Here is a 27,702-nt window from a genome sequence, read left to right on the forward strand (position 1 = left end):
TCTATTGAAGTAGGGGGTATTTTTTAGTCCTATTATTTTTTAAGAAGGCCTTCGACACATGATTTTTAGGATTTAATTTTTAGCCCTCTATCAGAGATGCTGTTAGGAGCGAGCAGTTTAGTTCGTCTAGTTCGGTGTGGTCTTTGATCATGACTGAAATACGTGACCGTTCGAGAAGATAAAGAAACAAACAAATTACAATAAAAATTAGGTGGTATTTCCCTCTTTTTATGATGTTTAATAATGAAACAACACACCGTAATAATAAACAATATATACCGTAATAATTTACCAAGATAGCATCAATCATGCTTACTCTTACTTCTATCTTATGTTCCAAATCACCAAAATTACTATAGTTACATGACATTTTTATTAAGTTTATGTTAGTTCGGTCATTTTGATTAATGAAGGATGATAACCAAATTAACCGAATTAATATTCGTAATAAAAACACTAACAGAATGTTTAACAGTTTCGGTCATCTCGGTTGTGGTATTGGTTAGTTTGGTTCGGTTCGTACGTCTCAGTTATTTTTACCACCTGTACTTGTGCTTTCAAACACCATCTAAATAATCCATCGTAGCTGATATGACCACAGCTACTACAGATATGACCGTTGCTCACATTATGGATGAACAAGATAATATAAAGATTAATTTCTTTAAGCGTTGGAATCCGATTCGGCCATCTGCTACGCTGCTGAGTTCAAATGGCCACCGGATCTATATACAACATATGTTTTTGATTCATGAGTACTTGATGGGAAGCTCACGAAGTTCACTTTCTAACAGATTCAGCCTCATCGCCAAATCCTATTCCAGCCACCCGCGGATAAAGAAATAAAATGTTGTATCATCTGTCATGGGTCTTTGGGCTTGTAACTTCGTTTGAGACCCCGACCTAAGTGGTGCCCTAATCTGGTGGAGCACGATCCTAGGACATCCTTGGTCGTCCTTCCACCTCTATAAATAGCTAGGTCCCCCTCCAAGTTTCATGGGTTTTGATTAATTGTAAGTTTAGCTATTGCTACTTCGATTGTTGTGCGCACGTCGGCTAGATTGTCTGTCTGCTTGTTAAGAACCCTACTTTATCAGTGTATCATTTATCGTGTGCCTTAATTCCTATTTGTAATTTAGATTGCTTCTATCTTGTTCTTGCTTGTTCTCGTTTGCTTGCATAAATATGATTAATCTGCACCGGTAAGATCAACAATCCTTAAATATGTGTATCGATCGCTAAGGCGCAACACAATAATGTCTCATACAGTTGTAGTCGGATCATCGGCGTTTTTTCCATAAATCGTAGTTATCATCAACTCACCGAAAGATCAGGCCACCCCCGTGCACATCAGTAGTGATTTGGTAGATAATATTGACGATGTGGTATACTATCACGAAAAAAAATATGAACATGAACTCCATATTAATTGGACCCAACATAGTGATATAAGTTCCATTATTTTTTTCTTAAATTAAACTTGCCAATTCTACCAACTTAAACAAAATAACAATGATAGATATGCATATAAACGGGTCACATCAGCCCACACAAATACCTTGCCAAAAACCACCTTCACAACATACCCACGGTTTCGCAACACAAAGACCACCATGTATCGCTTTGTGAAATACCCCGCTATATCGTATCAATTACACATCGATGCCAAACCACCTTACTTTACTTTATAAAACTTTACTGACTTATATGTCATTTCGCATTACCATCCGGTTATATAACTCTCGCGAACATTTAGCCCGCTCCGCGAAGAAATCATTCCTTCTCTTTTCTTTTTCTCACCTCCCAAATTCCCATCATGCCCCCCATCCTCTCCCGCTCGGAGCCCAAGCTCCCGAAATTTCCCCAACCCAAGCCCAAGCCCAAATCGAGATCGCCCGCGACCAAATCTAGGGTTTCGCCTCCGCTCCGCAGGATGTCCGATCTGGCCGCCGTCGCGCCCGCCGCCTTCGCCGGCTCCGGTGCCATCGTGCACGCCGGAGGCGGCGGCGCGTGGCCGCGCGGCGTCCGGTTCGGCGAGATGGTCTGGGGCAAGGTCAAGTCCCACCCGTGGTGGCCCGGCCACGTCTACAGCATCACCCTCACCAGCGACGGCGAGGTGCGCCGGGGCTACCGCGACGGGCTCGTCCTCGTCGCCTTCTTCGGAGACTCCAGCTACGGCTGGTTCGAGCCGCACGAGCTCCTCCCCTTCGAGGAGAACTTCCCGGAGAAGGCCGCCCAGGGCGGAGGCCGCAACTTCCCCACCGCCATCTCCGAGGCGGCCGACGAGGTCGCGCGCCGCGCCGCCCTCGCGCTCCTCTGCCCCTGCCGCAGTCCCGACGCCTTCCGCCCCCACGAGGCCGACCCGAGGTACCTCCTCGTCGACGTGCCTGGGTTCGACACCGACGCCGAGTACCACCCCGACCAGGTGACGGCGGAGCGGGAGAAGATCGCGCCGCGTGCGCTTCTGGACTACCTGAAGGGCGCCGCCTTGGAGCAGCGGGATGCGGCCGACAAGGTGTGGAACCGCAACATTCCGGCTGTCCATATGAGTGCCATGCTTGAGGCCTACCGCCGATCCAGATTCGCGCTGAAAGACCCAACCTACGCCCAAGCTTTTGGGATGGATTACGAGAAGCTCCAAGCGGAGAAAGCAGCCGCGTTGAAGAAAGCTCGACAAGGTATACACACTCACATGCCCAATCCTGTTAGTTGTACGGTAGATTATGGTTTTGTTTCTGCTGCCATGTACTCGAACATGATTGTTAAGCTAACCGTAATACTAATGGTGCTATATAGATTGAATTTTGATTCCTTTGTTCTGAATAGAGGTGTAGATCTGCTTGAATTAGTTGTTTGTTTCATTTTTTTAATGATCTGTATGTTGCATAAATGTTTTTTTCCCATTGGGTTGATCAGAATTTGTCACGCGATTATTACATTATCGCTTCCTAATTAAGTAAAGCTTGACAGATGCATAGCAGCAACCAATCTTGATTTGTCTTAGAAACGTGGGTATTACAGTAGCCCCATCCCGTTTGATACCTTAAACTTTCCAAACAACTATTAAGGATAGAATAAGACTTATTTCTCCACTGCCTTGCAGGCATGATTTTTCTTACAGAAAAGGATTAGGGCCTAATATGCATTGTGATATATTTGATTGTTTTTTTTCATGCTTCTGTTCATATGTTTCCACTGTTCAAGTGTTACTTACTGCAGTTTTTTTGGCCTGGCCTCAGTTCTTATGTGTTTCTCCTTTTCTAACGGCTGTGCATCATTTTCTGTCCATCGTCCTTTGCGCTCCTGTATGCATGCTTATTAGGTGTTTGTTTGTTCATCCCTATAGTATGGCACATAGATATATGCACTTATTGTCAGTGCATTCATCGTTTTGCATATTGTTGGTTATATGTGTAATTAGAGTCATGCATCAAAAAGGACTATTATAAATTTTGGAAGAAACAATGTTAATGTACCTGATAAAACACATTGATCTATGGAGATGTGCGAAATGTATGTGATTGGGGTTTTCATCAGCATACCATGTTTTGTTCTGGATGCACTATTTCTTCATCGATGAAACAGGATTCGAGGTGAGGTGGCTGAGTTCACTATCACATTGTGAAGGAAGGCACCAAGTTAAGATACGTATGACTACAGCATTCGTTAGTTATTATACTTATATAAACATGTATAAAATGTATGAAGATTAACTACAGATAAGTTTTCTGTTTTTTAGGCACATCTAGTCCAACCATTCTGAAACAGTGAATGGGATTAGGATTTCTTTTATTTATAAAAGGTTAATTCTCCATATTTGCGCATAACGTAAAATTCATAAGAAAGGGAATCATAATTTTGTATTCTCAACCTTCAAACAATACGAATGCGAAGCATCCTTCGCAGACGTCAAGTTGGAAGTCGTAGAGGGGCAGAGAGCCATGTCTGGAGTAAAGCAAGATACATCTAACTTGCAGTAGCATCAGAGGTCCTAACACTATCAAATAAGCACGGGAGGTTCTAACACTATAAAATGGGGTCATCAATCGCCCCATGTTTTGCACTCACCTGTCCATGTTTGCCCATGATCTTGACCTTCACCACCACTAGTGTGTTTTAGTTGCTCCTGCGATTAGGAGAGCCCCTCCTCGTTCAATTCCTTCCATTCTTGCATAATTAACGAATCCCTCATATTAGTAGTGTCTCTATATTCCGGAGTACTCTCCGCTGCTGCTGCTGCTGCTGGATTTTTCTTCCTCTTCTTGCCCTTTCTTAACTCCAATAGGTTGATGCCTTCAGGCTTCAGCTATTGCTGCTGCTGTCCTGTTTCTGGAATTCACTTCTCTGCTCGCCCTTTTATTAAACGGGAAAATTGCAAGGATTTCATTATTAAACCGACTTATTCCCAATTCCTGATCCCATTCCAAATTCCTTTCTGAAGACGAGATGCCTTCAGCAACTATACCATCCATTAGGGGTCGGTTGCTCTGGCAGCACTAAAGTTGTACTATTTCGTATTAGTGGTAGTAGCAGATAATGGAGTAGGCCCCTTCTGCACCGAACAGAATGATTAGGGAAACACTACTATAGGTAGAGCTTTAGTTATTTTATTTGTTAAAAAAAAGCTATTGAGTGTGCACAAAAAAAATTGATTGTTATTATAGGCGTGGCCTCTTCTTCTGCCCAGACAAATTCTGCTCCAGTGCCTGTGCCCCCTCCTCCCTAAGGAAGGAAAAAAAAAAGCAATCAGAGTTCTTTGTTGAAATCCATCCAAACTCACAAGCCATATTATTTTGCTTTTGCTTTTTCTTATGTTTATAAACTGAAATTTAAATTTTTAATATTAAATTTCGAGTATATTTTCAGGTTTTTTTATCGTATTTTTAGCTTAGTTTTTAGATCGCTAGGAACACATAAATAAAAAATTTATTCATACATTATTTTTTATTTAAAAATACACTGATTGTATTTTTCTGAAAAAAAAACAAAAATTCACCCGCCCAACTCCAGCGTTCACGTAAGTCACTTCTCAAGGAAGATCCACCCGTCTGCCGGCCGGACCACCGCATTGGTGAATGAATCGAGGGTCGTCAGCCTGTCACTATGTTTTTTTTTAAAAAAAACAGAGTGACATGCTTTTTTTAAATAAAGAATGGTCACTACTAGTAGTAGCAAGCAAGAATAAGAAGAAAAAAAATTCTGGAGCTATTTTCAATTGGACACTTTGCAGGCTACGCCCTGCCATCAACCCAAATCGCGCATTTGGATAGCGCGCCATGCGTTTAGACGAGCACATAGCTAGGCACATTTTTTAATTTTTTTCTTAGATATATCTTCCTCACTCGAAGAGAGGCACTGCTACAAGATAGTGTAGTAGTAGTATAGAGTATTTTACACTGAAAAAAAAGTCATTGCTTTTTGGTTGGATATTATTAACATGGCCGAAGAGAGACCAGACAAATCCTGGAGTAGACAAATCCAGGAGAAGCAGATTCGCCGACTCCCATCTTTTCCATGGAACCAAGACGGATTGTTTGTTTGTTTTGTTGTGTGTGTTTATACATTGATTTGCCCGAGCCCATGTTACATTACATTGTTCCGTAACAAAATAAATACGTATAAGTAAATAAGTATAAGGAATGTCCATGTTACATTACAGTGTTCGATAACAAAATAAATACGTATAAGTAATAAATATGAAAAAAAATCAGGATGCACCTTCTCATCGCTCTTGTTTTATTTTCTCAAAGAGTCGATAGCACATGTCTTTGCTTGGATTTTATAGCTTTGATTTTAAATCGTTTCAAACCTATATATATAAGTTTTCTTTGTAAATTATATTTTAATTACTCGTAAATCGTTCCACTTATAAGAAGGTTTGCACCCAAACTATTTTTTGTACACTAACGGAATCTGATTTTATTTTTTTCCATATTTGCCAGGCAAGACACGTGTTTGGTGGGACCGGAAAACGCAGGACGAACCCGCGGATCTTGGCGATTCTTCAAATACTTCTGCAGGTATTCTATTTCTTGTCATTTTCATATTGTTTTTGAATTTCATTAATCCAAAATTCAAATGCTTTCAAATAAAATTCATTATTTTAATTTTAATACAATTTCCACTAGTTTAATACAATATAAAATATTATATTTAATGTAAGTAGTTAAATTTAATTTGTTGATGACGTGGCGTATCCTCTCTTGATGTGTGGCCGCGATGCATCTCAGGTCGGCCGGCGAAGGGCCGAAAGAAGGCGGCGGAGAATCCCGGCCGCCGCCGGAAGGGCAGCGCGGGCAGCACGGCGGCGAGGATCATGGAGAAGATTATGCCCAGCGCGGCGGCGATGAAGCCCAGGGCCAAGAAGAAGCAGGACCAGTACCTGCTCAAGCGCCGGGACGACGCGCGCGCCCCGCCGCCGCCGTCCATGCCGGACGCCTACCCGGCGGCGCCCGCTCTCAGCGACGTCCCGCCTGGCTTCCCGACTGACCCCCCGACCCCGCCGCTTCCGAGCAGCACCGTCGGCGCCGCCGTCGACGAGGAGTTCTTGCTGCAGAGGCGCACTCCGCCGCTGCTGTCCGCGCCGCCCACCCCACTCGCGCCTCCCCCCGCCGCCGCCGGTCAGGTTGGCGACGGCGGCGCGCCCATTGACGCGGCTGCGGCGCCAAAGAAGGCGATCAAGACGAAGAAGGCCGCCGGCAAGCGCGAGCGCGAGGAACCGGCCGCTGATGCCTCTGGCACAGCCGCCGCCGACGCCGACGCCGGCGGCGAACCTAAGAAGAAGAAGAAGAAGAAAAAGCTCGCCGAGCTCAACGGCGTGGCCGCTCCCTCTGGCGGCGCCGGCGGCAAGCCGGGGTTATTGCCTGCTAAGGTAGATCACAACGGAGTTGACCTGAAGCAGGTAATAGCCGACCTTCAAAACCTTCCTCTCGTTGCCTCCTATGTCGCCGGCCGCCGCAGCATCTCTGACGAAGCTCGCTCCTTCCTCCTCGCGTTCCGCTCAAAATGCTACAAGAAGAGCCATGAGAACGACCCGCCTGAGGAGAACAAGGGCTCCGATGCTAAGCCCAATGCCGCCACCGACGGCAAGCAGCAGCCGCCGGCGGCCAAGAAGAAGCCGGCCACCAGGCCTGCCGACCCCGCCGCCAAGGCCACCGGCGTCAAGCGCGGGCCGTCTGACCGCCAGGAGGAGCTTGCCATCAAGAAGAAAGCCAAGCTCAACAAGATCAGGACGCTGGCCACCGACAAGAAGGCCGCCGGTCTGGACGCCGCCGCGCCGTCGGCAACCGCGGTGGCCGCGACGCCGGCGGCGGCGCAGCTGCGCGCCGGCGTGGAGAGGAAGAATGGCGCGATTGCTGCTGCCAGGAAGAAGGAGAAGGAGCCGGCTCCGGCGATGAGGACGCCGTCGCCGATGGCGCTGATGATGAAGTTCCCGGCGAAAACGACGCTGCCGTCGGTGGCCTCCCTCAAGGCGAGGTTCGCGCGCTTCGGGCCGCTCGACGTCGACGGCATCCGCGTCTACTGGAAGTCGCACATGTGCCGCGTCATCTACAGGTTCAAGTCCGACGCCGAGGCCGCCATCAAGTACGCGCGCACCAACGCCATGTTCGGCCCCGTGATGCCCGTGTACTACCTCCGCGGCGTCGAGTCGTCCGGCGCCGACCCGGCCGACGCAGCGCCGCCGCCGCCGCCGCAGCAGCAGCAGCAGCGCTCCGAGCTCCGCCTCATGGAGACGGCTCCGTTCAGGCCCGGGAGCTCCGGCGGCAACGGCGCGCCTCTGCCGCTGTCCCGGGCCGTGCCGGCGCGCGCGGTGGTGGGGCAGCCCAAGTCGATCCTGAAGAAGACCACCGACGACGCCGCGCCGTCGGCGGCGCTCCGCGATGCCCCGCGGGTGAAGTTCATGCTCGACGCCGGGGACAGCAAGCTCGAACTGCCACCCGCAGCGCCGGCGAGCGGCGGCGGCGGCGGCGGTGTCGACGCCCCACCACCGCTCAGCAAGAGCGCCACCAAGTCGGTCGGCTTCGCGCCACAGCCCCTCCAGCCGCCGGCGCGCCCGGCCCAGCACCCCCACCTGCAGCCGCCGGCGCGCCCGGCGCTGCAGCCTCCGCGCCCACCGGTGGCACAGCCACACCCCCCACCGCCGCCTGTCCATCAGCACCAGCCATACCAACCTCGCCACACCGACGCGCCACCGCCGTTCTCCGTGCAGCCACAGCTTCCTCCACCGCCGCCATACCACCCCCGTCACAGCGACGGCATGCACCACCAGCTCCCCGGCCCGCCGCCGCTGCCGCTGCCGCCGTACCAGCTCCGCACCGGCGGCTTCCCCGGACAGCAGCAGCAGACGTACCGGCCCGGCAACGGCGACGACATGCCGGCGTGGAAGAGGGGAGGGAGAGAGTTCGACGAGGAGCTGATGAGGGTGATGCTCGGCATCGCCAAGCTGGTGGAGCCATTGACGGACAAGAACGGCAACTTCCCCTACCACCTCTTCAGCTCAGCTTGAGCAGGGCAGTGTCTCTCACAGACAGCTGGGCCCCACCGTCAGTGGCAGTAGCTGGATTTGTAGTTGTTCCTCTATTATTTGTAGTAATAGTACTAGTTGCTCTTGACTTTTGCCAAGAAGAAAAAAAAGGAAAAAAGGATTTTAAGAACAGGAACAGGGTGTGTGCCTGTCATGTGATGAACTCCTACTACTGTTGTAGTGTGCTATATTTCTGGGTTGACTTATGGTCACGTCAAGATTCAAGAAACCGTTGCAGACATGCATATCTTATTTGTAGTGTTCTCCAATGTTGTAATATGAATATCATAGGAATATCCATGAAATTTCGTAGAGAAATGTGGTAAAAGAATAATATGGCCATGTGAGGGTCCCTCCTTACTGACCCTAAATCTATAGAAAAATCTATAGAAAAGATGTTTTAAATAATCTATTAATCAATTATACATTTTTATAATTAATAATTAATTAATCATGTACTAATCTAATTATATATTTTAAGCGTCGGATAACTAACATTCTTTTTTACTCACCTGAACAAGGCCAATGTCCATTGAATCTCTACTGTTATATAAAAATAGAGAACACTTTCATTGTCTGGAGCATAGTAGGCGGTTGAAAAGAAAAAAAAAACGGGAACTACCATCCTTAGCGGCTCGGTTCCACCCGCCCCTACGATCGAACTGGTAAAAGACCAGCGAACCGACCGATTTTCGGTGAAACAGGTGGTTTTTACAATTGAATTGGTTTTTTAATTTATCCTATAGCCATAATGTATTACGTATTGTTGTCTAATTATTTTTTATGCTGTGGCTACGTAATAATAGATATATTGGTTTGTTTATACATATTTTACCAATCTGTAATAGTTGTGTACTTAAAATAATACAAATCGAATATAACATTAATAAATAAAAAAATTGTTTAATGATGCTAAACTTAGGGCCAAAAATAATGTTTACGCCATTGCTTATTAATTATACTTTCCCAAAGGTTTTGTTTATGCTAAGATTTGTGATAAAAATTAGTAAACTCCACTTGTAATTTTGTCAAATCTAAGTTGGGTTAAATAAGCAAGGGCGTAAATAACATTTTGAATCCAATTTTAACACCGTTAACTTGTTTTACTGAATAGTGTGTCACAAAGACATTATTTTATCATACAAATAAAAGAAATAAAAATCTACAGGTACAGACAACATCCTTTATATATAACAATACACGCTTATATAACATTCTTACTGACAATCATAAGACACCAAAATTTCAAATTACTGTAACATACAATAAATGTAGTCTCATGACAATAATCACACTACAATATTTTAAGATAACATTTTTTTAATCTTAATTTAGCATGTTATATGATTTATTATGCAACTAATTTATTCACAAATAAAAGTGTTTAATTTTAAGCAGATTTTGGCGCCTTGACGGCTTCGAAGCGTGGCTCCTTGGCATCGAACTTCTGCTTGGCGTACACGTCCATGTACTCGCCGAACACGTACTCCGGGTAGGCGGCGGCGCCGTCCACCGCCGGCGAGATGCTCGCCTCGAGCGCCGGGTTGTAGAACGACGCCACGGAGCGCCGGTTGCCGTCGCGCATCGGGAGGACGCGGTGCCACGCGCTGCGGTAGCGGCCGTTGCTGAGCACCTCCACCTGGTCGCCGGTGTTGATCACGATGGCGTCGGCGAGCGGCTGCACGTCGACCCACTCGCCGCCCTTGAGCACCTGCAGGCCGCCGACGCGGTCGTCCTGGAAGAGCAGGATGACGCCGCCGGCGTCGGTGTGGGCGCGGAGGCCGGTGATGAGGTCGGGCCGCGGGCACGGCGGGTAGTGGCTGACCTTGGTGCCGAAGAAGGGCGCGTGGCGGCCGTCGCCGGTGAAGGCGCGCTTGATGCGTCCCTTGTCGAGGCCGAGGTTCTCGTCCATGGCCTCCATGACCCTCTCCGCCAGCTTCCGCAGCTCGGCGCGGTACTCCCGCATCGTCTCCTTGAACTCCGGCGGGCTGGACGGCCACTGGTTGTCTTCGTGGAGGTAGAAGATATCCTCCCAGTCCATGTCGTCCACCGGCGCCACCGCCTCGCCGCGCCGCTCCGCCTCCAAGAGCCCCTCCAGCGTCCGCACCGGCTCCGACTCCATGAACGCCGCCTCCCGGAGACGGTAGCTCTCCGAGCACACCTTCTTCACCCGATCAAGAAGCTCCTTCGGGACGCCATGGTTCACCAGCTGCAATGATCATCTCAAGCGATTACCATCTCAATCAACAACACGATCAATGCTTCCTTCCATGATCAGCTAACCAGCAACCATGGCAGGCACGTCGATCTGATTAATCATTCATGGCTACCTACCTGGAAGAACCCCCACTCCTCGCAGCCGCTGTCGATCTGCGCCATCGTCGCGGCCCTCTCGGAGGCTGTGCCGTCGAGCTTGGAGAAGTCGATCACCGGAACCACCATGGCTGAAGCTTTCAAGAAGATGATGCAACTAAACACAAGTTATTTGTGAATGAAGATTATGAAGCAATTAAGCTTGGTCTTGGAAGTAATTAATTAAGCTGCTGCAATGTATGCAGCAGGTAGCTAGTGTAATTAAGCAACAAGAAGAGAGCAAGTAGGAAGTTTAGTTAGCTAGTGATGCAAGCTTAATTGCATGCAGCTGATGATGGCTTCAAATGGATCTAGGGCACGAGTGTTTTATAGGCCAGGATCAGCTGGGTTGGCTGCTGTAAATAATTAATAATAATTTTCTGCATGTGGGAAAAATAAATTAGAAGTTTCTGGGAGGTAGCACCCGGCCAGGATGCTTGGATTTTGGTTAGATAGATTGCTAGAATTTGAGTTTGGATGTCATGCTTAATTAGATTTGGCATATATACCAAGCTGATTGGTTGGTTGATTACCTATGTGTCATTATCAGTGACTTTTAATTTTTTTTCTCTGGAACCAAAACAACCCTTGTCATTGTGTTGTCCTTATATACCGCTTCCCTTCTCTTGAGTAGAATAAAAGGACTCAAAAGTCTAATCCTCCTAATCAACATGAAGATAGCAAATCAAGTCATAAAGGATGATTGATATATCTTGGAGCAAGTTGATGCAGAGAGGATATTGACCCAGGACAAGTTGTTCTGCATCAGACAAAATGTAACAGTTTCGATTGTTTCCACTATTAGATTTGTGTGTGTGTGTGTGTTTTCAAACAGGATTGGGTACTTGGTTTGAACATCACATTTTTCCCAAGTTTCAGGAAGAATATAACATGTAGGGCGAGCAGGGACTAAGCTAGACATTTTCCATAATTTGAGTTTTTCCTTTTAAAGTACTCACTATGTATTATTGTAAGGGTTTTTTTACTATTCCTTAGAGGTAAAAAAACTAGTATAAAATTTTGGTATCTCAAGGTATTAAACTTTTATACTAAAAAGTGTGATACATCGAGATACTTTTTAAAGAATGGTAAAAAATCTCTTATTGTAATTTAAACAAAACTAGCCCCTCTAGCAAATACTCCCTCCGTTTCATAATGTAAGATATTTAATTTTTTTGCTTGCAATGTTTGATCATTTGTCTTATTCAAAAAATTATGAAAATATCATTAATTTGCTTGTGACTAACAAAGAACTTTAAGCATGACTTGTCGTTTTTTATATTTGTACTAAGTTTTTGAATAAGATGAATTGTCAAACGTTATAAAAAAAGTCAAATATCTTACCTTATAAAACGGAGCCTTATAAAACGGAGCAGTAAAATTTAGATATCTTGGCGGGAACATGATTATCAGGAATTAGCAAATGTCTGCACTCTTGTTCGGCGTGTGCTGTCATCTTCTTCAGTGAAACACTTGGTTGTTATTTTTTCCTTTAAAAGAAGAAGAAAATTTATGCTTAAGGAGAGCGAGAGGATCCAACTTCGACCATAAAAATGATGCAACCGGTTGTTTAGAAAGAGGACACATGGAACGCGTGCACATTGACCGGTAGCCTTAATGAGCACCGTAAAAATATACAATATCTGTTTTAAAAGGTAAGATTTTCTAGAATTGCCAATACAAATAATAACAAATCTAGACATTTATATAAGGGATAATTTAAGACATTTATATAAAGTATAATTTAAGGTACATCAAAAGTATTTCACAGCATCCAATGCCCATTGATCTAAGGGCTAGTGTTACTTTTATCTTATGAGGGTTAAAACATCATTTATTACAATCTAAATGGTTTTGAAGGTAATTGTTGTAGACTGATAAGTGATAAGAAACGCATGAATGTTTCCTTAATTGGATATTAAAGTCTGTAATTCTATAAAACAAATAAAAATAATCAAATTAAATTCTATATATTTGAATTATATTAATTTTTAATATGATTATCTTTTTTCTCAAATTAGTATTATTGTGGGTAAAAGGTAATTTCAAATCTTCAAAGTTATATGAACATGCATCTTAAATGGGAATTAATTAAAATATCATGTGTTGACAAAAATTCAAATATTTTAAAATTCAAAACAAACTTTATTTTTGTATCTCTTGTATAATTTTTGGATTTAAAACCACGATTTATTTGTTTTTATAAAGTTCAATAATTGTTGCACATTCCTTGCTTGCGTGGTTTAATTTTAGAAAGCATGATTAGACATATTAATGCTTTACTTGGATGTTGTGTTTTATTAAATAGGATGTGAAGATAATAGAAAAAACAAATGGTCAAGATTGATTATTAATTCATACATCTTGAGATATAAGATAGGGCACCTTAAATATAACAAGACTAATACGTGCACCCCTTAGTAACCCCCTCCATTCTGAGGCCTCCTAAGGCCCGTCCCACCTCCCACCACTCTTTCTTAGGTCCAAAAATCATATCCACCTCAATTAAAGGTTGGTCAAAGAGTTCCCCACATGGGCCAACCCCTTATGGGCTTCCCCTCTTGTCTATCTAAGTTCACCCCTCGTCTTCTAGGAATTCTGCAGTAACACGAATTAAAAAATACAGTAACACGATAACTAATTCGCAGTAACAACGTCGAAACATACACATGAGGGATCTACTTTTTTAAAGCACTTTTTTCTAACAATTCGGTAGAAACGTTTTTAAAAAATAATATATGAGGTGAGAGATAAAGTTGTTTAAAGTTTGGAATCTTAAGAAATATCTATAAGATTTGTATTAGTATATACTAATGTTATGGCAATAGCTACAATAACACTATACATTCTATGTAGCAATAATACCATGTTACTATAAAATATGAGTATTATTACTATAATTATATAGTAATATAGCGATATAAGTGCAGTAATATGTGCGTTGTTACTGCATAATTACAGTAACGTCGTGATATAAATATAATAACATCATGATCGAAGGGCAGTAACACAAGGTGTGACTGTATACTATTGCTACAATACAATTAATACATGTGGGAGAGCTAAAAGGTTATATTTCCAATCTTTAGAGACCAATATCTCATGTGTCTTATATTATTTTTTAAAACCGTTTTCATTACCGTGGTTAAAAATATGATTTAAAAAACTAGATATGTCATAATGTTGTTACTGTATTTTATAAGGCATGTTACTGTATTTTTGTCTTCGTGTTACTGCACTTTTCAGACAGACGGGACTGAAACAAATGTGAGCTGTGGAGAAAGGTCAAAGAACGGGTTTGACCGACGTGGGAGAGGTTTGACCAGGCTAAGAGAGAGGTTTTAGGCCTTTAGAAGTAAGTGGGAGGTGGGTTTGGGCCTTATGAGGGAAGGGGGACATAGATAGCTTATTCTATGGGGTGTACATATTAATATATATATATATATTAATATATATATATATATATATATATTGTTATGTAGATGAATTTAGGTATAGTTAAAATATCTTATGATATGAAACGGATAAAGAATAAGTGATATCTGAAGATAGAGTACTGATAAAACCAACACCAAACAAATAAATAGATAATATAACATGTTTTTTAAAAAAATTATGACTCTTTTCCAACATATAGATGCATACGGTTGATCATGCATGGCTGACAATGAAGACTGCTGACCGTTTGATCAAGGATTACTTAGGGACCATGGCGATAGATTCATATGCATGCATGTTTTGCTCAAGAACAATGTGATGAAACTGGTGATATGACGTTTAGTTTGGAGATTTCTCGAATTCATCTGAAAGACTTCAATTCAGTTCAAGATTGTGTTGATTAAAAGTTATATATATCTTCCACATCATCCCTAATGCAACATCGGACTAACTAAATTGGAATGCTATTCTTTTCAGTCTTGTGTTCTTCGTCAACATGCCATATGGTCTCGTGCATACAAATGCGTATGTTTTCTCATACACACATCAGTGCTCATATTTCCAACTAATCCAGGCACGATTACTTCATGGGCTATTAGGCATATTAGTTATCACAAATGAACATTAAGTTTTAATTTTGATCTTATTGAGATCAAACATATGACTTGTTCAAAATGCACATGCATGAATGCACACATCATCAGTGGAATGTGAGATGGAGGAGAATTCAAATGTTACTCGAGAAAAATATGTTTCTTATCTGGAATGCAAATTGCAAACCTCCTGATATAATGGTGATATATATATATATATATATATATATATATATATATATATATAAAAATTAGCATGCACAATCTTTGAATTCTTGTTTTGGAATGAATGCCAACTAACTGAATAATTAACTCGACTAGGCACTATGTAATTAATTAATTTCTTGACTTAACTACGACTAATTCAACATGACCTCCTATGCAGGTAAAGGTGACAGCGACATCTGCCTGCCTGAATGTTTTTCTGGTCTCATTTGGCTACCTGTTACACTGACGTGATGCGACGGGATTCTGGTTACAACTGGGCAATTAATCACATAATTGACAGCACTGACAATATGCAACATAATTGATCTAAGGCCTTGGTGTTAAAAATTTTTGGCAAAGGATCACGTTGAATGTTTCACCGGACGTCGGAAGGGGTTTTCGAATTTCATAGCTCGCCTGAAAATCACGAGACAAATCTTTTGAGCATAATTAATTCGTCATTAGCGCATGTTGGTTACTGTAGCACTTATGACTAATCATACACTAATTATAATCAAAAGATTCATCTCATAATTTTTCTGTAACTGTGCAATTAGTTTTTATTTTCATCTATGTTTAATGTTTCATTTAAATGTCCAAAGATTTGATGTGATGTTTTTAGAAAAAGATTTTAGAAACTAAACGGTACCTAAACTTTTGTAAACGAAAACATTGATCCAAACTTTGTTCCATACATAGATGAAAATTGGTCATTCTATAAAGACATGCAAAGTAAGATTCAGGTAGGGCTAGGGCTAGTAAAAAAGCTCGAAAACTGTCGACGTGTTCCAGATTGTCTTGTCTCAGGCTTGATCCGAGCTCCTAATGGGTCTAGCCTATGCCTAAACATCGCGAGCTTTGTTGAGGCGAGCTCAAACTTCTCATAGGCTTAGCTATATTTTTTTTATTTGATGAGAAAATAGATTAAGTATTAATTATTATACATTTAAATAATAAACTCATATGTCTCTGTATTATATATATTAATTACATTTATTTAACATGATTGACTTAAAATTGTTTTTTATGAAATATATTGTCTTATATACTTGAGCCGAGCCTAGCAAGAGATCAAAGTTTTGGTATGCTCGATTTTGTGCAGAAGAGCTCGAGCCTACGCAAACTGGCTTACTCAAGCTCGGCTCCTTGATGAGGTAAAGCCCATTTCTTTTCGGCTGATTGAAGGAATAGATGATTGATTATCTTATTTTATGAGAATATTTGACTGTACTCACAAATGAATTAAATATTATAAAGTGAAAAGGTTCTTTGAAAAAGTATTCAGAAAACTTATACATACAAAGCTTTAGCTAAAAATATTGTTTAGGAGCTTCAAGATGTGTGCACGTGATAGTCCCTATCCATAAGAGGAGAACGTGATCGGCAGTAGGATTCCTGAACGAATTGCTCGGTTCAGCACTTCTGTGTCCTACACCTGAAGAAAAATTTTGCTAAAACTTTGTTGCTGCAAACATTGACTGGACTTTGCATGCATATAGATATCCACAATGGAAGCAAAAAATGGAACATGGAACTGAGGTTCCATCTGATAGCTTGCCAATCACATGGACAATTTAATTCACCTGGCCCCCCAGCTGCAAGTTGATAGAGGCTGTCACTGGGATTCATGGAGTTTTGCTGCACTCGCACAAAACACAAGAGCAAAGAAACAACAAGTTCACTGTGAAGCCTGAACAATTGGATGACCGGATGAGCTAGGGACCAAAGGAGATGACAACTCTGGATCCAAAACTAGAAAGAGAGAGAGAGAGAGAGAGAGAGAGAGAGGGGGGGGGGGGACAGATAGAGGAATACAATTCTGGCCCTAAAAATTCTTGGCCATTTTCCTCACACTTTCCTGGAGAGAAACAATCCAGGAAACATCAATAACACTCTCATGGCCAGGCCATTTGTTCTTTGGCAAGATATGCTGCAAGCTTTTCATTTCATTTTCTTTTCTTTTCCTTTTCCTCAGGGAATACTGTGCCATCGATCATTGAAGTCTATTGAAGTGTATCTCAGATGCCAAGTTTCAGGTAAATTTGTCTTCTTGATGTAAACTGATTATAGTATTTGCGTACTTTCCACAGAAAATTCCAAGAATTAGGGAGTTCGTGTTAGTACAGATACTGCTACATGCGAACATTTGCAAGTGTTCGTTGCTGCACACACGCATTGGTACATCTTTTTTAAGAAAAAAATCATACAAAAGTTGATATGGAAACTATACTCTCATGTTTTTTATTTGACGTGGTTGACTTTTAGGTTTACATTTAAATATTTAATCATTTGTCTTATTTAAAAAATTATATAATTATTAATTATTTTGTTATGATTTGATTTATTACTAAAGAAATTTTAAGAATAACCTATAATTTTGCATATTTACACAATATTTTTAAATAAGACGAATATTCAAACGCAAATAAAAAAGTCAATGCTGTAAAATAAAAAAATAGCGAGACTATTAATCTATTTTTCAAGCTTGAAATAACTAACACGCACAATTATACGATAATGTCTCATTTTACTTTGCGTGTATTCTCCATCCCCTACTCTAGAACCCAGCCTTTGTATACTTCGATCTAAGGCAAAAATTGTATGTACACACTTGTATTTTAGGACAGTTTAAACATCTAGTTGGGAAAGTATAGCTTACCTTTTAATTCGACTTCTTCTTAAGAAGAGCAATTTTATGGTTAAGAAGGGCAATTTTACAGTTTTTAAGAAGGTATCGAAAGGTATCAAGGAGGTACCAAATTTTACAATAAAATTTTGATACCTCTCAGTACATACTCAAGTATCGTAAAATTGCTCTCTTAAGAAATAGATTATAACCTAGCCTCTAGATCTAGCACGGATATATACACCCACCTTCTGCCTCCAAAACTAGATCGAATTAACTCTGAATTATGGATCATCATTCATGTGAACAATAATACGACACTAATTAATCATGGTACAAGGATGTGTCATGGCAACATGGCATGCCTCTGCCAGTGTAATGAGGGTTAGTTCAAAGGTCACACACACATGACAAGGACATGCATGGTCCATCATCAGCTTGCATCCAATTGGTGCATAATTACATGAGGATGCAAATACCAAATTGACAGAGGCATCCAACGGCTGTCTGCTGCCCAGAAGCTTCATCACCTGGCTGATGCCAGGTCAGCTCCGACATTGCTGGTGTGTTTGACCAAATTGTCCCGCATCTTTTTGGAATTAAAATATTAATCCATTCTGTGCATCCATGCCTAGTGCCTATAAATATGTGTCCATCCTAGCTCAAAATCCATAGCAACTCAATCCATAAGAACTCAATCAAGCAGCAGCAGCAGCAGCAGCTTAATTACTTCCAAGACCAAGCTTGATTGCTTCATCATCTTCATTCACAAATAACTTGTGTTTTAGTTGCATCATCTTCTTGAAAGCTTCAGCCATGGTGGTTCCGGTGATCGACTTCTCCAAGCTCGACGGCACCGCCTCCGAGAGGGCCGACACGATGGCGCAGATCGACAGCGGCTGCGAGGAGTGGGGGTTCTTCCAGGTAGGTAGCCATGAATGATTAATCAGATCGACGTGCCTGCCATGGTTGCTGGTTAGCTGATCATGGAAGGAAGCATTGATCGTGTTGTTGATTGAGATGGTAATATCTTGAGATGATCATTGCAGCTGGTGAACCATGGCGTCCCGAAGGAGCTTCTTGATCGGGTGAAGAAGGTGTGCTCGGAGAGCTACCGTCTCCGGGAGGCGGCGTTCATGGAGTCGGAGCCGGTGCGGACGCTGAAGGGGCTCGTGGAGGCGGAGCGGCGCGGCGAGGCGGTGGCGCCGGTGGACGACATGGACTGGGAGGATATCTTCTACCTCCACGAAGACAACCAGTGGCCGTCCAGCCCGCCGGAGTTCAAGGAGACGATGCGGGAGTACCGCGCCGAGCTGCGGAAGCTGGCGGAGAGGGTCATGGAGGCCATGGACGAGAACCTCGGCCTCGACAAGGGACGCATCAAGCGCGCCTTCACCGGCGACGGCCGCCACGCGCCCTTCTTCGGCACCAAGGTCAGCCACTACCCGCCGTGCCCGCGGCCCGACCTCATCACCGGCCTCCGCGCCCACACCGACGCCGGCGGCGTCATCCTGCTCTTCCAGGACGACCGCGTCGGCGGCCTGCAGGTGCTCAAGGGCGGCGAGTGGGTCGACGTGCAGCCGCTCGCCGACGCCATCGTGATCAACACCGGCGACCAGGTGGAGGTGCTCAGCAACGGCCGCTACCGCAGCGCGTGGCACCGCGTCCTCCCGATGCGCGACGGCAACCGGCGCTCCGTGGCGTCGTTCTACAACCCGGCGCTCGAGGCGAGCATCTCGCCGGCGGTGGACGGCGCCGCCGCCTACCCGGAGTACGTGTTCGGCGAGTACATGGACGTGTACGCCAAGCAGAAGTTCGATGCCAAGGAGCCACGCTTCGAAGCCGTCAAGGCGCCAAAATCTGCTTAAAATTAAACACTTTTATTTGTGAATAAATTAGTTGCATAATAAATCATATAACATGCTAAATTAAGATTAAAAAAATGTTATCTTAAAATATTGTAGTGTGATTATTGTCATGAGACTGCATTTATTGTATGTTACAGTAATTTGGAATTTTGGTGTCTCATGATTGTCACTAAGAATGTTATATAAGCGTGTATTGTTATATATAAAGGATGTTGTCTGTACCTGTAGATTTTTATTTCTTTTATTTGTATGATAAAATAATGTCTTTGTGACACACTATTCAGTAAAACAAGTTAACGGTGTTAAAATTCGATTCAAAATGTTATTTACGCCCTTGCTTATTTAACCCAACTTAGATTTGACAAAATTACAAGTGGAGTTTACTAATTTTTATTTACGCCCTTGTTGTGCCTGCAGATTTTTTTTTATCTAGGATCTGTCCTATTTATTTGAATGATATATACTACCTCCGTTTCATAATGTAAGATGTTTAACTTTTTTTGGTTACAACATTTGATCATTCGTCTTATTCAAAACTTTAAAACTAAGTATAAAAAATAACAAGTTATGTTTAAAATTCTTTTCATAATAAAGTAAGTCACAAGTGATATTTTTATAATTTTTTGAATAAGACGAATGGTCAAACCTTACAAACCTCTTGCGTTATGAAACGGAGGAAGTAGATTGCAATATTTCTGTTGCTCATGTTTCTGTACCATTAATAATGAAATTCCTTGACGGTTAACAAAATTGTAATCCCAAATCCTCAATATGTTTTATCCTGTATTTCATGCAGGATACCTTTTGCTATTTTTAAAATTATCTATTGTGATGTCTAAGATATAGTATTACTAGCAATTCAGTTTATATAAGCCATATATTGAACAAAAGTAAGAAGACAAACAGGTAGGATGTGTGCGCACTCATAATTACACCATGATCCTATTATTTTACTAAAAGTGTATTTTCTTTTCTCCCCACTTTCTAATTAATGGTCGGTGAAAATTTATAAACCAAATAATCTATTCGGATCCATGCCCGACCCATTAGAAGATAGGTGTTAGAATTCAGGGGCTAATGTATTTTTCATCCTGTTTTAAAAGTTGACTCCTTTGGTATGTTTTCTCAACTTTGATTATTCGATCCTGCTTTTTAAAAATAGTCTTTGTGACACACTAGTTAGTAAAAACAAGTTAATGGTGTTAAAATTTGATTCAAAATGTTATTTATGTCCTTGCTTATTTAACCTGCTTAGATTTGACAAAATTACAAGTGGGCCTTAATAATTTTAACAGAAACCTTAGCATAAATAAAACCTCTGAGAAAGTATGATCAAATAAGCAATGGCATAAACAGTATTTTTTGCCCTAAGTTTAGCATCGTTAACTTGACTTTATAGAATAGAGTCTTTAACAACAAGTTATTTTTTGAAAAGCAAGGCCAAATTAGAAAAGTTTAGAAAATAAGGTCGAATTGATAGTTGCATTTCTAAGGAGGTCGCTTCTGGTTCCGCTTATAAGCCGAAATTTGAACTTTCAACCTTAAATTTAGAGTTGTTGTTGAATTTTGTTTATCATAGTTTATTTTTCAACATTGGCTTTTTGATAGCTAAGAAAAATGTATATTGTTTTACTCTAAATTATTTTTTTATAAATATGTTGTTTGGATCACCCCTTAGAATGTTGTATTCATAGGATGTGTTTAGTTTTAAGGTTGGGACAGAGCCAACACATTCTTAGGTATTTGGTTTAAATATGGGTGGATGAGTTGGATCTAGAAGAAAAATATTCTTCCTAGATCTGAGTCTAGCTCGTCTGCCAAAATACATTGGACCAAGCCAACCTACATGGGTCGAGTGACATTGTCTGCCTGCCATCGCCAAGCCTACTTCTTGTATATGCGCACCCTCTGTCTTTAACTGTCGCTCCTCCGTGCTCTCACTGTCGCCAAGCTCCTTCATGTGTGCATGTTGTCGGCCGAGCTCCTTGGTTCCTCCATGCTCCTGCACCGGCCAATGATACCAACCAAGTGCCAGATCTAGAGAGCAGTGACACTGGCCAAGATCCTCCCCTCCTCCTCGTGTTCCCGCCGTCAGCCGAGCTAAATCGTCGGCCAAGGGAAAGGAGGAGGCTGCCATTTGTTTGCATGCGCGCTTGCCGCCGACCGAGCTCACACCGAAGTTGTTGCCCACGTTGGAGCGATGAACCCGCCCGCACCGCCACCGCTCGCTTCATCCTTTGTTGGGTCTTTGACCGAACGTGGACTAGCATATAGATAAGCGTTGTCTGTCTAAAAAATAGAATAATCTCATCCATCAAACCAAATAAACAACTAAAACCATCTCATTTTAAAGAAAACAGGGATGGATCTAACACTCATAAGTCTGGCTCAAATCGCACACATCTTTACTTGTTCAAGAGAGTATAAAGTACCAGTAGTAGTGCATCACACTCGTCACAATTCACATGTGAGTTAGTGCAGATGCCAACTCTGTGGACCACCATTAGTGCACGTCCAAATCACTCACTACTCCATGTGGTGGCGACCCTGCCATTGGCGACAAGAGGGAACAGGATGCTACCTTGCTGAGCTTGCCATCTGCACACCAATGGATGGGAAAAAGAAGCCCCAAGGGCTCTGCCTCCTCTATGATGGAATTTTCTCTTCTTTTTCTCACTCTCTTTTGCAATTTTGGATCGATTGGTCCACATGGGAGCAAGATGCCTCCGGCCCTTAGCTGGAAGATATCCATATCCGCAATGGCGCAAGTGTCTTTTGTGGCTTAGGTTAGGCCCATCTAAAACGCACCGAATTTCGTAGCAAAACGAGCAACGTAACTTGAACCTGATTTAGAGTTGTTTGCGAAATTATTATAGGATTTTTATGTTTTAAATGGACCTTGGTTATATGTTGTCTAGGTGGTATAGGAATCTTCTAAGAAATACATGTAAGTTGTTTTTTTGAAACAAATATGGTTTTTAAGCATGTTTTTTTACAATTTTTTTCATCCTCTTGTTTAAAAGGAGTCATAGTCTCCCTTGATTATTTTTACTAAGTCATTCCAAAATAGTTGTGGTTTCTAGCTAGACTTTGCATAAAAAATATTTAAGTCAAAATTGAATTTTAGGATTAAAGTTGAGACAGTGACGTTTTTGTCATCATTTAACCTTGGTTTTTAAACCACTAAAAATAGAGGTGTGAAATTCGTTCCAACGGCACGTGTTTGTAGTTTATAAGCTGCAACCAAAAAATGTTTTTAATTATCTTGTTTAAGCTTTTTTATTTTATTAACTTTAAAACTAAATCCTCTTGAAATTTATTTCTAGATTTGAATCTATTAGCCACCCAACCCCACCTAGCGTGACCAAATAATAATATCATCTCACGAGAAGTTGATGTGACGGTTTATATTGCACTAGCGAAACTAGCGCAACCTAATAACGATGTCCACTAGTCTTGCTGACATGATCAAATAAAACAATCATATTTGACAATATTATTTAGTCATGCTAAGAAAAGTACCGTGGGATAAGACTCAGTTCTAGAAATATGTTTCTAAAGGATTTAGTTTTAAAATTAAAAAACAAACAGGACCTAATTTAATTGGTGCTTTATCAAAAAAGAATCTTCAAAGCAGGACCTAGGTTAATAGGTGCTTTATCAGACAACAAAATGGAAAACAAAAAAACAAAACCATAAGTAGTACGAACAGGTACTAACCAAGGCATGTGCAAAGGGTACAACACTAAATAAAACATCCATTGTTTGGTTTGAATTTCGAAAACCTGCACCAATCTCAAGGCAAAATTGACCGCAGATCCAATAATAATAACAATAATAATAGTAGTAGTAAATAACAATAATAACAATTACCATGTGCTAAGCTAGCTAGGACCGGGTAAAGATCGCTGTTATAACTAACAGTGAGAGAACGTTGGCAGCAGCCGTTGGCTGCACAAATTCAGGGAGCCAAGAATGGCAGAGGATCGCATTCGCATCACACCCACACTCGTGCCAGTGACACCTTCCCTTCCACTCTCGCCGCCGCGGCCGCCTCGTCGGAGCGCATTGCATGGCGGGACACACGCCAGAGCCGGTCGGTGCCGGTGGTGGTGGTGGCGGACGTGCCCGCGCGCGCAACCCGCCGCTGTCGTCTTTGGTCGTGTCCACCATCGCCGCCTTCTCCGCCGTCGTCGTCTTCGCCATCGTCCGCTCGGTACGTACGCGCGCGCGCCGGATCGATCTTGTCTTCTTGCTCGCCAGTCAGCCATTGTTTGTGGGTGTGGTACGTGTGCTTGCACGGATCGGTCGTTCATGGCGGGTGGGTGGGTGGGTGTAGGCGTACGACGACGCGGTGTCGAGGACGACGACGCTGCTGGGGCACAACCTGGAGCCGACGCCGTGGCACCCGTTCCCGCACGACAAGGGGAGGGCGCCGGCGCGCGCCGCGTTCCGGTGCGCGCCGTCCCTGACCTGCCTGCCGCCGCTGGCGCAGCCGGAGCCGCGGCCGCAGCCGGGGGCGAACGCGTCGGCGCCGCGGCAGTGCCCGGCGTACTTCGCCGCCATCCGGCGCGACCTCGCGCCGTGGCGGCGGCGCGGCGGCGTGACGCGCGCGCTGCTCGACGCAGCGCGGCGCCGCGCGTCCATGCGCGTGGCCATCACCGGCGGCGGGCGGCGGCTGCACGTGGAGCTCTACTACGCGTGCGTCCAGAGCCGGGCGCTGTTCACGGCGTGGAGCCTCCTGCAGCTGATGCGGCGGTACCCCGGCCGCGTCCCCGACGTGGAGCTCATGTTCGACTGCATGGACCGGCCGGCCATCAACCGCACCGAGCACGGCGGCGACGGCGACCCTGGCGCGCCGCCGCTGTTCCGGTACTGCACCACCCGGGACCACTTCGACATCCCTTTCCCTGATTGGTCCTTCTGGGGCTGGTAAGAATAAACAAAAAGTATTTTGTCTTATTGCTTGTCCTCTTCTTACTGCTCTGGTTGAATTTTTTGCTTGTAATTTTTGACTATTTATTTTATTTAAAAATTATAAAAATATCATCTATTGCTTGTGCCTTACTTTATTATTAAAAGAACTTTAGCATGAGTTACTATTTTTTATATTTATATTAAATTTTTGAATAAGACAAATGGTCAAACGTTACGATAAAAAAGTCAAACATCTTACATTACGAAACGAAGGTAGTACTACTGATGTGATTTACTGTTACTCTATTTGTTTCTTTTTATTCCACTCCATGTACTAATATACTGTTCAATACAAACTTTCACTGCTTATCTTTTCTTTTTGCAAAAGTTTTATACATACTCCAAGAGACATCATATTATCATAGGTGCCTATTCTTTCGCTTATTCCACAAATAAGTCAAGCGACATATTTACAAAAGGAAAATAATTTATAAATAAAATTTTTACATGGGTCTTCTTAGCTATCTAAAACAAAGGTTAAAAAACAAACTACAATAAAATAAACTCCCAAAATCAACTGTAAAGGTAATGTTAAAAATTTAAATTTAGATTATTATACGCATAAGCGAAAACTAAGGGTGAAAATATATCTCTACTATTTGCATTCATCAAAACAACATAATTTAAAAGGGTTTACTTGTCAAATATGATTTTTATTTATCCATGTTTATCAGCATTCTACAGTGATGTTCTAAGTTGTCCCCTCTGTTTTCGGCAAATGTGAGCTGAGATTAGAAAAAAAAAATTAATCTGGCACAAATGCAGGCCAGAGACGAACATCGAGCCATGGAGCAACGAGTTCATGAGCATCAAGCAGGGAGCCAAGGCGACGAAGTGGCAGGACAGGGTGGCGACGGCGTACTGGAAGGGCAACCCGGACGTGGCGTCGCCGTTGAGGGTCGCCCTGCTGGGCTGCAACGACACCAACCTCTGGCACGCCGAGATCATGCGCCAGGTATGTTGTATCACACTCACATCAACATATGATCAAACACCAACATCGGTCGCAGTGTGAGTAGTTTGGTGGTGATCAACATTTTGTTGTGAGTGCAGAATTGGGATGAGGAGGCCAAGTCCGGGTACCAAAACTCCAAGCTCTCCAGCCAATGCACCCACAGGTAAAAAGGCCCCTTTGAAACGCAGAATTGCAAAATTTAGAAACAGAAACGAAAACTTGTAATTTTATAATTTTAATAGAAAGATAGGTGTAAAATAGAGAATTGCATAACACTGAAAAGAATGTGAGAATATATGTTTGATTAGAACGGTGAGCAATACATGAATAAGAGGATAGATAATAACTCAAAGTAGGGAATTTCAATAGGATCCTCTAACTCCAAATCATTTGGTTGAGAGGAACAAATAAGTTTTTTTTAAAAAAATAATAGAAATCTGGCACCCTTATTTTTAGCTTCAAGTTTAAAATTTCAACCTTAAATTTAGAGTTAATTTTAAGATTTTTTTTATTATAGTTTATCTTTTAGACTTTACTCTTAGGTTTATAATAATACGTCTATAAAACATTTTGCTTTTTTTACTGAAAAAACAAACCATAACCTTTAGGATCTTGCAAATTTTTATGTTTTTCATACAAATCAAAATGGGGCGTAAACATTGTGGTGGGCGAAAAACGCATCGTTGAGTTGCGTGGATCAAGCGGTTCACAGTAATGGTTTCTCTGTCAGGTACAAAATATATGCAGAGGGATTCGCGTGGTCGGTGAGCCTGAAGTACATACTGTCATGTGGGTCCATGGCGCTCATCATCGACCCGCAGTACGAGGACTTCTTCAGCCGCGGGCTGCGGCCGGAGGTGAACTTCTGGCCGGTGCGCGGCGCCGGCGCCGGCATGTGCGAGTCGATCAGGGACGCCGTGGAGTGGGGGCAGGCGCACCCGGCGGAGGCGGAGGCGGTGGGGCGGCGCGGCCAGCGGCTGATGCAGGAGCTCGACATGGCCGCCGTCTACGACTACATGCTGCACCTGCTCTCCGAGTACGCGCGCCTCATGCGGTTCCGGCCGGAGGAGGCGCCGCCGGCGCCGGCGCAGGAGGTGTGCGAGGCGTCGGTGCTGTGCCTCGCCGACGAGAAGCAGAGGCGGTTCCTCGAGGCGTCCGCGGCGAGGCCCGCCGCGTCGGAGCCGTGCGTGATGCCGCCCGACGCCGGCGAGTGAGCCACGGCGGGATAGAAAATTTTAGGATGACCATAGATTTATTAAATTAGGATTTGCTTTCAAATGAGCCCAAAACAATACAAATTAAATTTGAAGTTTGTAACTTCAAAATATTGATTTTGGATTCGCAAGAGTTTCAGCCTCTCCTCCTAAGTACTCCTTCCGGTTTTCTGTTTAATGTTGTTGTTTTTTTATTTATTTTTATAATTTGTCTTATTTAAAAATTTTATCTAAATATATAAAATTATAAATCATACTTAAAGTTATTTTAGTAATAAATTAAATTATAATAAAGTAGTTAATAATTATATAAATATTTTGAATAAGATAAAGGGTCAAACACAGATCAAAAATTAACGACGTTAAATAAAAAAAATCGGAGGGAGTAATTCACATGGGTGATTATAGTGGTCCAAATCATCTACGGTAATGCAGACGGTCACCGTTCAAGTGATGGATTGTTAAAATAACACGAACAATGTAGTGATTACCGTTTTGATTCAACTGTAAAAAATAGCACCGTGCTATAGATTGGTTTATATTGGAGGGTTACCCCAGATGCACCATGCTACGGATTGATTTTTATTGAACAGAGGGTGTTTAAGTTCAGCTAATCACTATCAGCACAGGTGCCAGACTGCCAGTAAAACGCATACCGACCAGGGTTTTGTTTACCGTGGAGGGGATCGAAATCGCTCATCCACTGTAGCACGATTATCAGCAATTTCACACAAAAAATTATATTTGAAATTAAAATTTTATATAAAATCATGAATGCCGCGCAGCATGACACAATAATTGCGTGGTTTGTAGTGATTATCACCGTGATTTTGATAAAATCAATAATCACGGCATCTAAGACAATAACCACAACGTTTTTTCAATAGTGATAATCACTCTTTTTTTAAAGCCACACAATGTCACGATTATTTTTTTGTTTATTATTTT

The 27,702-nt window shown here is 42.8% G+C and overlaps 4 protein-coding genes across 5 annotated transcripts; 3 read left to right on the forward strand and 1 right to left on the reverse strand.

The window, feature by feature from the left end:
• The first annotated feature begins 1,816 nt into the window (after positions 1-1,816).
• Positions 1,817-8,649, forward strand: LOC102714097 (nascent polypeptide-associated complex subunit alpha, muscle-specific form-like). 2 transcript variants are annotated; one of them, XM_040524138.1, is made up of 4 exons: positions 1,852-2,678; positions 5,943-6,020; positions 6,231-6,901; positions 7,019-8,649. In XM_040524138.1, exons 1-4 carry the CDS (start codon positions 1,934-1,936, stop codon positions 8,504-8,506), a joined length of 2,982 nt encoding a protein of 993 aa, XP_040380072.1. In that variant the 5' UTR covers positions 1,852-1,933; the 3' UTR covers positions 8,507-8,649. The 2 variants fall into 2 exon arrangements, with proteins under 2 accessions (XP_040380071.1, XP_040380072.1); XM_040524137.1 differs by having other exon boundaries at positions 1,817-2,678; positions 6,231-8,649.
• A 1,064-nt stretch (positions 8,650-9,713) lies between these two features.
• Positions 9,714-11,162, reverse strand: LOC102717708 (1-aminocyclopropane-1-carboxylate oxidase-like). Its single transcript, XM_006653986.3, has 2 exons — positions 10,859-11,162; positions 9,714-10,733 (listed from the first exon to the last, which is right to left on the reverse strand). The coding sequence occupies exons 1-2, from the start codon at positions 10,964-10,966 to the stop codon at positions 9,915-9,917; spliced, it is 927 nt and encodes a 308-aa protein (XP_006654049.2). The 5' UTR covers positions 10,967-11,162; the 3' UTR covers positions 9,714-9,914.
• A 7,242-nt stretch (positions 11,163-18,404) lies between these two features.
• Positions 18,405-19,828, forward strand: LOC102717987 (1-aminocyclopropane-1-carboxylate oxidase-like). Its single transcript, XM_006653987.3, has 2 exons — positions 18,405-18,664; positions 18,790-19,828. Exons 1-2 carry the CDS (start codon positions 18,557-18,559, stop codon positions 19,606-19,608), a joined length of 927 nt encoding a protein of 308 aa, XP_006654050.2. The 5' UTR covers positions 18,405-18,556; the 3' UTR covers positions 19,609-19,828.
• Positions 19,829-23,568: 3,740 nt separating this feature from the next.
• Positions 23,569-26,932, forward strand: LOC102714376 (protein O-glucosyltransferase 1). The gene is made up of 5 exons (XM_040524406.1): positions 23,569-23,824; positions 23,948-24,540; positions 25,351-25,540; positions 25,639-25,703; positions 26,271-26,932. Exons 1-5 carry the CDS (start codon positions 23,681-23,683, stop codon positions 26,752-26,754), a joined length of 1,476 nt encoding a protein of 491 aa, XP_040380340.1. The 5' UTR covers positions 23,569-23,680; the 3' UTR covers positions 26,755-26,932.
• Positions 26,933-27,702: the final 770 nt, after the last annotated feature.

The sequence above is a fragment of the Oryza brachyantha genome, chromosome 5 (genome assembly GCF_000231095.2).
Source record: "Oryza brachyantha chromosome 5, ObraRS2, whole genome shotgun sequence".
NCBI classification, from domain to species: Eukaryota; Viridiplantae; Streptophyta; class Magnoliopsida; order Poales; family Poaceae; genus Oryza; species Oryza brachyantha.